We start from the raw sequence: 9907 nt of genomic DNA, 5'->3' as shown, positions 1-9907 counted from the left end.
AGCCTGGTTCACCAACCGAAGCTCTATAAAGCCTATACCCCCAAAACCTTTTGGCATAATCATTCTTTCCCAGGGTACCAACTAAACTTTCCTGCAGGCATTTTCCGAGCCCCACCAGTATGCTCGTATATGCTTCATCAAATTATCACAAAGAATTACATGCAACTTGAAGACACTCATCACATAATTGGGCAAAGCTTGGATTGAGAAAAGAATATAGAGAAAGAGAATTGAGAAAAGAATATAGAGAAAGAGAATTGAAAAAGATCTGCTAGAGCATTTTTTTACACCATCCCCCTATATGACAGTGTTTAGACAAAAGAGATCGTTTTTCTCAATTTGATGGAGTTGCTCTTAGTGATCTATTGTTTATCTGAACTTGCTTGGACTGTCCTAGAGATATTGGTATGTTGGTTGCCAAAATCCATCAAAGAACATGACCAAGGTCATCCACTCCATTGCTTGAGTTTGTTCTTCAATCACGCACACAATATACGCATCGAAAATATTCTAGGCACCCATCAAAATGACGGTGTTGACGAGGATATCTCGGATCCTCTTCCGAGGAAAAAAAAACATGACAACACAACATCGAGCATTAGACAAACCGGGATGGTTCTCCCAGTAACGGAAAGCCCTAACCTGATTTTTGTTCCCTAGGGTGTTCATGTGCACAAGCTAGTGATTATTATGTCTTGGTATTATTGTTCCCTAGGGTGTTCATGTGCACAAGCTAGTGATTATTATGTCTTGGTATTATTGAATTACTAGATCACACCATAGAATTGGCGTACATTGTTTTCTGAAACCACTACACAATTACAAGCAGCTTAATCATAGTTCCCTCTCAGACAAATGCTGGAAACAAATGTCGTTTTCTAGTTGTACATTTATTTAAAGTCCGCACCATCACTTGCCGCTGCAACGGTTATACAATAACTAGTTTAATTTAAATTTTCAGGCGTTTAATTTGAAATTTTCAAGCATTTAGAGATCTTTGCATTGATATGATAGAAACTAGACTCTAGAGCCTCGGTTCAGATTGAAGTATATTCATTGGTCCACTTTGTCATCTAGGATGCTCTTGCACTAGTCATGCGGTCAAAACAGGATAGCTATTGCAGTACTGCAATAAAAATGCAGAGAGAAAAATGAAAAACAAAATAAGCACATGTTCTTAATGCTGATTTACATTGCACAATTATTAAGAAAAGCCTATCAAATCATAACAATCAAGAAAACGAAACCAATTTCATGCCACAGATTTTTGCCACCACCATACCAGCCATGTCTATTTTGAATGGCAAATCCGTGGTAACAAAGTCACTCGGACGCTGGGCACTATTACACCTAGCAGATTTTTTTCATTGCTTTCCCGGGGTCCGAACAAAACTATACCCATCACTTGATACCATTTCAAGACGAATGACTGGGCAAAGATATATACTGTACAAAAGGCGAAATGACAAAACTCGCACCATGTCAGGCTTCATCGGCGCAGCGCTACAAAGAATTTAACTAGAAATAGCATATATCTATGGGTGCCAACAAACTTGAAGCAGAATAAGGTGTGCTTGCTGCACATTTGGTTGGTTCCATAACCAATCTGGGTGGCCGTCGTGTAGGGTGGCATCAAAAACCATTGCCACTCATAGTGGGGTTGAAAGGGGGCTGCTCGCCAGAATGGTTTGACCTCCTTGACCTTGACTGCTTCGGGGTTGAATATGGTGAGCTTCCGTCATTGAATCCGTGGAGGGATGAAGAAAGCCCATGGGCCCTTGGTAGACCAATCGCATCAGAATCGAGGGAGGAGTATCCACCCCTCTCTACTGCTTCTGCGTCAAGTGGTATCTCGTCCAAAGTCTGCATGGTGCAGAAGAAACGTGAGGTGAAAAGCTAATGTTGGTGAGATCAAGAGGTGCCAAGACTTAAGAATGGAGGAATTAAAGTACTGCGAAAACATACTTTATAAGCTTGTTGAAGGACTTTAAGATTTTCACGTATCTGCTTCCTCTTTATGGTTATCTCATCAGGTTCTTTGAGCAAGTCTTCCAAAAGATCATCTCTGGATTGGGCAATATATTTAAGAGTTTGGAGCAAAGTTATAAAACAATAGTGCATAAATTATCTTTTGCTTACATGGAATAGGATGTGTTCTAAACAAGAGTAAATAAGTATTCTCACCTATAAAGTTTTGTTATAAGGTAATTATGCAGCGCCCTTTTTGTGTGATTAACCTGCAACAGAATCAATGTCACAGATAAGTGGAATGAAAAAACGTAGATTTACAAGACAGTCTGCTCAGCTAACCCGCTGCAGACATATAAAGCTGAGTCAATAAAAGAGACGAGTGGTTGAGGCCAAAAGAATGCTAAATCCAATGTTCATTAGTAGTTTAGCACTGACATCTAAGCCTACCATGCCATTAAAAATAGCACAACGATTGCATACAGAAATCGAACCCGCACAGAAAGGACAATTGGATAAGAATCACATACCAGGAAATGCATAATTGCTTTTGGTATGAAGTCCTCCACATTTTTCCTGACAATATTGTAATATGACTTCAATAGTAACTTTGTGATCGCTATTTCAAGTGCCTCCTGCTCAGACTGGTGTTCTGAAGGCTTCAGGACAACTGGTGGCTGTTCAACATGGGTCTCCGTCAAACACTCACTGCATCTAAATCACATTAATGAGAAAATCGATAAGATACCTCACCTCTCTTAACTGTATCGTGGAGAGTGAATGTTCCAGATTTGGTGCAGGCACAGCATAAGATTTGTTTGCTGTGCTATCTCTTGCAGGAGCATGTGTTTTGTCCTCATTGGAAGTAAATATTTGATTCCAGAAAGATGTGCTTCCACTACCTAAAAATATCAGTTTATTGGACTGAGATGCATGGTTTCAGAAACACTAGGCCAAAAAAAGACACAGGACAATTGGACTGAGATACATTGTTTGATAAATACTAAGCCGATAAAAGACACACCCTCCATTTTTAAGTTTGGGCAAGCTAATGAGTTTTGAACTTATTACCTTGTCCTCAACGTTGTATATTTAAAAACAGTAGTATCAGGTAATTGGACTTACACATGGTTTCAAAAACATCAGATGGGTAAAAATGCACAGGGATCATAAAAAAAAAACTCAACGATGGAAAAAATCTTATAAATGAAATTCTCTAATGTTTAAGTATATACTGTTGCACTTGCATTTGCAGTAAAATTCCTTACCAGAAGATCCTGGTCTCTCTGCCTCAGCAGCAGGCCGTACCCCCTGGTAAACAATGTATGACAAAAAAGCAGAGGAAGGGTAAAGTCATGATAGAGTGCCCAAAAATTCCACCAAATGGGCATCCAATCACTAAAAGATGGTGATGAGAAAAACCTGGATGTGGTCAGTAACTACTCCATTTACACCACTTCTACCCAATATCGCGCGTGATTTTTGAGTTTTCTCAGAAGCCTGTGCATCCACTCCATCCTGCGATTCAATATAATATACTTCATACTTGTGTAAGATGTGGACTGAATTAACTTGTAAACTATGTGAGAAGAACTATTCTGCCCGCAAAATAAAATGCCAAACTTGTGAAATAAGTAATAGCAGACTAAGAGGATAAAAATGTTCATACAAGTAATACAACTTGCTGGAAGCATTCCAAAGATAAACAGAGGCCTACCCATTAAACAAGAAACTGCAAGTAGTCATAGTTCCAATTCCTCCTACTGTTCTAGCATCACAAGTTCTAGCATGGCCCTACTAATAGAGTTTGCTTAGCCATTGCCCAAACAAATCCCAAAGGTTAAAATCATAGACATCATTATATATATATGTCCATTATGATTTCAAGCACAAGAGACTATCCTTGTCCTCATTTGCATGAACCATTCCAAAAATGTTTAAAAGAAAAGTCATAGACGCCAAAATGTGAGGTAAATAAATTCCAGCCAGGACGCATTCTACCATCAGGTCACATTCATTGCCATAAGAAATATTTGTTACAACAGTAGACATAACCATGCATACCTTTCTTACCACTGCTGCCGACATTTTGGCAGACCTAACTTGCTGCTGTGCTTGTTCAACAGCCTTGCTGCCACCAACAAAATTTGGGTGTGATGTATTTATGTAATCTTCCTGCACAATTAACATTGTTGCTAGTGAATGAATAAGGAAAACAAGAAAGGTCAATGCACGCAAACAATCATACAGATGACTCAATAAACTTATAGTCGATTTGAAAAGGAGGTTACAAAACTAAACTAAATCCCAAAAGTTCCCACACCCATCCCTCTCATTCAAACAGGACATTAGAATAGTTGAAATCACACAGATTTGCCCCTATTCTTAAATTAGTCACAAAATTTGATGTGTTCACGATTAGCTCGGTATGGAACTTCGGATCAGGGATCGGTAAGCAAGTTCAGATGTCAAACAGCTACCAGGAAAATAATAAGTTAAGAACCACAAAGAAAGAGTGGGTGTACCTCCATCTCAATAATGTGTGCTATCATACTTTCTGCTGGCTTAAGTCCATCCCGCAAAAACTTCCCAATGACTTCATCCATGCTTCTGCGGAGTATAGGAAACTGCTGCAACTCCGTTGCAAGGCAGCGATGGCTCATCTGCACAGCAAAAGAGTGAAGTCATGAGAAATAGCAATAGAAATAGTATGGCAATAAGTTAGATAATGTTGTAGATAAAGTGATCAAACAAGCACAGATTTCAGTTCCCAACAATTTACAGCTGGCATGGCCCATTATTGGGAATTTTCACACCATCTAGATACATTAAGTTAAGAAATGATAGTGTGCAGGTTCTGTACTCCAAGACAGACTGCTCGAGAAAGGCAAAAAAATAATGGAGAGAGTATATACCATTACAAGTTCATCATATATGAACTGTGCACACTGAAGACTTGGATCAAGCAATCTGCTGATCTGCCTACGTACAAGGACTTCAAATGGAACCTTTAAGCGATTGTTAGCAAAGAACTGTCAGCTAAATGTTCCAACGATAATTGCTATGTGCCTCAATAATGCACGCAATAAGAGGCAGGCGCATCTTACTTCTGGTACAAACAGAGCACTTCTAGGACCAGTTGCATTTTGAATAGCCATGCGGATATCTTCATCTGTAACATCCTCACAAGGATCAACCTCCTGTAAAGACATATATTTTATAGACTCATGATAACACTTATCAACATATAATGAAAACCACTGTGCAGTTACACACCTCTAAACTTTTGACAAAGATAGACTGGAAAATGTAATGGATCCTCGCTCCACCAGAAAGTTCAATTGTCGATATATCTTCATTTTTTCCTTCCACCATTGAGGAGAAAGCTACAGTATACATAGGTTATTTAATTTAAAAATACAAAGGCACAACACAGGAAAGTAATAGGCAATTCTAGCTATTATAGGGGCATACATATAGTTTCCTTAGCCAAAGTGCCATGGTTCAGTATTTACCTTCACAGTATTTAGCCAGTATGTTCAAAAGCTTAGCACCTTGACCAGCCTGCAACCATGAAACATAGACCATCAGAAGGAAACAAAAAGAATTAGAATAATGATGAACCAGACTGGCTTTAACATGCATCAAACAGAAAGAGTCAGGTTATAAAGTTTATCGCTTTATTATCCAAAAGAAAACTAATGCAAGACAGACCTTTGAATCAACAGGATCACCATACACAGCAAGCTCCTTAGCAACAGCAGTCAATTGACTGCTTATGCGTGACTTAAGCCCTGGCAGAACTGTTTTAATATGTTGGACCAGAATCTGAAACCATATAAACGGATTAGTTTCAAATTATAACATCTATAACCTGAATTACAATGGACATCTCAGTCACAACCATACCTGGTTTAGCTTCTTTGCTAACTGTGGTATCCCACAGTACTGAGCAAGACCATGATATGCCTAAGCGGAGAAAAGAAATTCCATTATTGTGGAAAAGGAATACGGAAAAAAAAAAGAAACAAAAGTTTAGATCTACATACCGGCTGAGTACGGAAGAATTTTTCTTCACGAGCCAGAGCATCCTTGATACTGAGGTCGGAGTTGATATCCTGCATTATTAAAAAGGTATAGATTAGGTTAAATAAAAACCTTCTGCAAACCAAAGAAATGCACGTATTTTATTATTAAAGCAGGATTTGGATAATGATTGTTCATCTGATTTCACCAAATATACGGAGTTCTCTGATAGTTTAATAAAGCTATCACTAGTTTGCTCTACATCAGCAGACAAGAGGCAGCAATGCTACAAACTGTCACCTGAATGTTACAACTATACAAGTTATGAACCACTTGAACAATAAATTTATGTTTATACCACAAATGAATTATCTCAACAAGATGGAAACACTATAATTGTTAATGACAAACTTGTGCGAACCAATAACCTTAACCAAGATGTAGAGAAAAAAGTACCTGCTGGCTGCGGTTAACGACACCAACATAGCCAAGTTTTAAGGGGATCACATTTCCCAGCAGAAAGTTCCGGGCATCAGTGCCCCTGTCCATTATGTCCAACTGGAAGAAACAGAACATCAGACAAGACTGCAATGAGTGGCACAGGAGAGATAGGATGGCCAGAATGTAGCTTTGAAATTAAGGCATAGGAAAAAAACCTTTGTGATAACACCAATCGTTCGAGAACCTACAAGAATAATAAATCATCGTGATAAGATAACAATTCTGAACTGAAATGTTCTTGTGGACAGGACGTAGATTATGCAGGGCACACATACCATCAGGATCAGCAACCCGAGCCACCTGAAGAGCATCAGAGTTTGCTAAATCTGCATTTGCTGGCGAAACAGCTAAGATGATACATGTCTTGTGCCTGATGTATGACATTATCATAGTCCTTATTCTGGCTTCAATATCAGTTGGCTGGTCACCAACTGGCACCTTAGTGATTCCAGGCAAATCGACCAAAGTAATGTTAAGAACATTTGGAGAAAAAATCTTCAATCGTATCTGCCTATCCGATACACCTTTGTTACCACCTGCCTCTCGGTCTGTTTCTGCCTGCATAGATGCAGAGAATCGTTTAACAATGGTCTGTGGAGCACTAATCGCAACTCAAGCCCACACTAACTAAACAAAACATCATAATTGAAGTGAAACAAAATACCAAACACTGACACATAATATTGTTGTTCTATCAAATACTGGGACACTGGGTAACTTATGTACACCTAACTTTTCCACTTCAAAATTCCGGTTCATAAATATCATCTTAACAAATCGTCCTGACAACCACTAATAGCAACCAAATTGTTTTTTTTAATGTATTGGGATAGCATCGAAACCACTGTATTCACAGGAAACTTCGTGATAGCCCATATAGAATTTCAACATCCAAGCAACCTGTTAACTCATCTAGCCAACAATAAACCTGCAAGAGCGAACCTGAAGACAACCAAGTAGTAGCCAAGCAGCAACAAAATAACGTCAACACTAGCACTGAACACCAGAAACGACACCACCTGACCCAGCATTCACCATCGTTGCAATCTCAGAGCCCAACCTCACAATCCAAAAGCATATCATGAACTGAGATAGTTACAAACTGTGTTGAGTGTTAACCACCACGAAGAATGGCTCCTCAAAACCAACAGGAGTATTCCTAAACAGTCATCTCTAACACTAGCGAGCAGCCACAGCACCATATTACTACCAACACTAAAGTCCTAGCCAATAATAACTATCCATTGAATGTATTTGAACAGCCAAACCAACTGTTATTCCGGCCCAATCATCGCACGAGGGAATGAGGCAAAGGGATGGGGACCTGGATCTCGCGTCGAATTTCGCGGAAGTCGTAGAAGCGACGCCCCGAGAGGTGGAGGAACTCGCCCCACTCATCGGCCTCGGCGTCGGCGGGCCGGCGTGGCTGGTGCACGAGCTGGAGCACGAGGGGGCGGCGCGTGCAGATGTCGGAGCCCCGCGGGAGGAAGTCGCGGCCAACGAGCGCCTCGAGGACGCTGGACTTGCCGCTGCTCTGGCTCCCGACCACGGCCACCTGCGGCAGGTCGATCGTGGAGCTGCTCCCCAGCTGCGCGAAGATGTCCTGCAGCTTGTTGACGATCGGGATCACCGAGGACCCGACCGCCGCCGCGGCCGCTGCCGCCGCGGTCGCCGCCGCCGACGGGGCGGACGGCGCGGAGGAGAAGTGGTCTTCGGCCATGGTCCGGGGGGCGGGGGCGCGCGGGCTCCGCCGCTAGGCTGGCCTAGGGTTTTGGACGAGGAGGAGGAGGGGAACGAGAAGCGGGAAGGGGATCCCTAGATCGAGAGCTCTTCCTCTTTTTTTTCCTCTAATTTTTTTCCCCGATTTTGAGGTGGGGATTTCAAATCAAGAGGCCTCGAGGGGGGTTTCCGAACGCCCGGGAAGGAGATGCGCGGGCAAGTTACCTTTAGAGCCCCCAGCTTCTTGGCTTAGGGAACAAGAAGAACGAGCTCCGCTTTGTAGGCATGGAGAGTGGATTCCGGTACAAAGACGCCCTGTCTAGGAGTACTGTTTAACTTGAGCTGGTAGACTAGAACTAACAACTAGTTCTGTTAGCAAGTAGACAAGTGAACTAATAACCAATTCATGACGGCTGGACTAATAATTAATCCGTCTATTTGAATACTTAGTGACTAAAAATTAGTCAACTAATTATTAGTTCTATGGATCAAACAGGTCCAAAATAATTCTATATTGTAGACGCTCGATCGTCATCTGCATCTCGTGTTGCATTATATTGTAGACGCTCGATCGTCGTCTGCATCTCGTGTTGCAAGAACAACTGTGGCCATTGAGTCCTCTCACGCATCTCGTGTTGCAAGAACAGCTATGGCCATTGAGTCCTCTCGCGCACGCACGCTAAACCACCGGCGCACCAGCAATATCTTATTTGTGCCATCAGAGATCTACAAGATGGCACCTGGGATGATGCCAAGCAGTGGTTGCTGAGTGAAAACAAGCCAGCCGCAAATTTGTCAAATCCACACCGCCTAAATCGAGCTTGAGGCCATAGATCCGCGGCAAGGATTCAGGGGACCGAGCCTTGAGACGGATCCAGCGTCGGTGGACGAGGCAAGCTAGAAGCCAGCTTTGACTTATAGAGTGGCGGTCAGGCTTGCGGCAGTTGGGCGGACGGAGATGGCGGCGGCATTGCTTCCCTTCGGTGGAGCCCGAGCCGGCGAGCGCTCCCACATGATGCGACAGACAGGGACAGCCGCAGCTCGTTGCTCCTCTTCTGCTCCTCGTGGCAGACACAAACTAGAGGGGGCAGCCCAGCCACGGAGGGAGACGACCGGGCCGGCCAGTGGGCGGAGGGCATCTGGGGCGGCACAGGTGCGGTTCCAAAACCATGAGACCTGGGCTGTGCAGAGTTGGAGGGTTGACCCCGACATTCCTCTGATTAAAATTCGCTCTTGATGGGGTCGGTGTATTTTTTCTGGTTGTATAACAACCTAATACACCTGCAATTTTAATAGGTTGACCATCCATCCAAACCGCATTTTTCAATTTGATTTGTATAATTATACAGATCTGTATTTTACAATGGTATTTAGTCTAAAACTAACCTTCCAAACAGACCCTTAGTCTTTCTTCTGCATGTTCCGATTTTTCCAAAAAAAAAATTGAGCAAAATGCACCATAGGTTCCTTAACTTTTGTCTCTATATCATCTAGGTCTACTACCTTTCAAAGTGCAGTTTTGGTTCCTTAATCTTTTTATGTAGTGCAGCGTAGGTCCATATCTGTTCAGGAGACGGTTAGATGACGTGGCATGTCCACGGTGGCAGCCAACATCAGGTTAGATCCGCCGTGGTATGTCCATGGTGGCAACCAACATCACGTGTTTGTCATGTGCACGCCGAGGTGGATGTAA

The 9907-nt window shown here is 42.2% G+C and overlaps 1 protein-coding gene across 3 annotated transcripts; it reads right to left on the bottom strand.

The window, feature by feature from the left end:
* Positions 1-1148: 1148 nt before the first annotated feature.
* On the bottom strand, positions 1149-9058 carry LOC136457037 (dynamin-related protein 3A-like). Of its 3 annotated transcripts, none has more exons than XM_066457077.1 (20): positions 7820-8687; positions 6771-7053; positions 6651-6679; positions 6451-6552; positions 6018-6086; positions 5878-5937; positions 5683-5796; positions 5484-5532; positions 5245-5354; positions 5076-5168; positions 4884-4976; positions 4494-4631; positions 4042-4143; positions 3391-3486; positions 3237-3279; positions 2722-2870; positions 2499-2645; positions 2185-2237; positions 1966-2065; positions 1149-1863 (listed from the first exon to the last, which is right to left on the bottom strand). In XM_066457077.1, the coding sequence occupies exons 1-20, from the start codon at positions 8213-8215 to the stop codon at positions 1633-1635; spliced, it is 2457 nt and encodes an 818-aa protein (XP_066313174.1). In that variant the 5' UTR covers positions 8216-8687; the 3' UTR covers positions 1149-1632. The 3 variants fall into 3 exon arrangements, with proteins under 3 accessions (XP_066313174.1, XP_066313173.1, XP_066313175.1); XM_066457076.1 differs by having other exon boundaries at positions 4033-4143; positions 7820-8683; XM_066457078.1 differs by lacking the exons at positions 1149-1863; positions 1966-2065; positions 2185-2237; positions 2499-2645 and having other exon boundaries at positions 2755-2892; positions 4033-4143; positions 7820-9058.
* Positions 9059-9907: the final 849 nt, after the last annotated feature.

Source organism: Miscanthus floridulus, chromosome 6, assembly GCF_019320115.1.
Source record: "Miscanthus floridulus cultivar M001 chromosome 6, ASM1932011v1, whole genome shotgun sequence".
NCBI lineage: Eukaryota > Viridiplantae > Streptophyta > Magnoliopsida > Poales > Poaceae > Miscanthus > Miscanthus floridulus.
The sequence above is the reverse complement of the archived record's forward strand: the minus strand, read 5'-3'. Positions and strand labels throughout refer to the sequence as shown.

What these genes read in the sequence shown, in the direction of transcription:
- LOC136457037 (XM_066457076.1), bottom strand. Translation starts at nt 8,215, where the DNA reads ATGGCCGAAGACCACTTCTCCTCCGCGCCGTCCGCCCCGTCGGCGGCG. An exon ending in TAGCAAAGAAGCTAAACCAG is followed by an intron (nt 5,797 to 5,877) that starts GTATGGTTGTGA and finishes ATATGGTTTCAG; the next exon opens with ATTCTGGTCCAACATATTAA. An exon ending in ACTGGCTAAATACTGTGAAG is followed by an intron (nt 5,355 to 5,483) that starts GTAAATACTGAA and finishes TGTATACTGTAG; the next exon opens with CTTTCTCCTCAATGGTGGAA.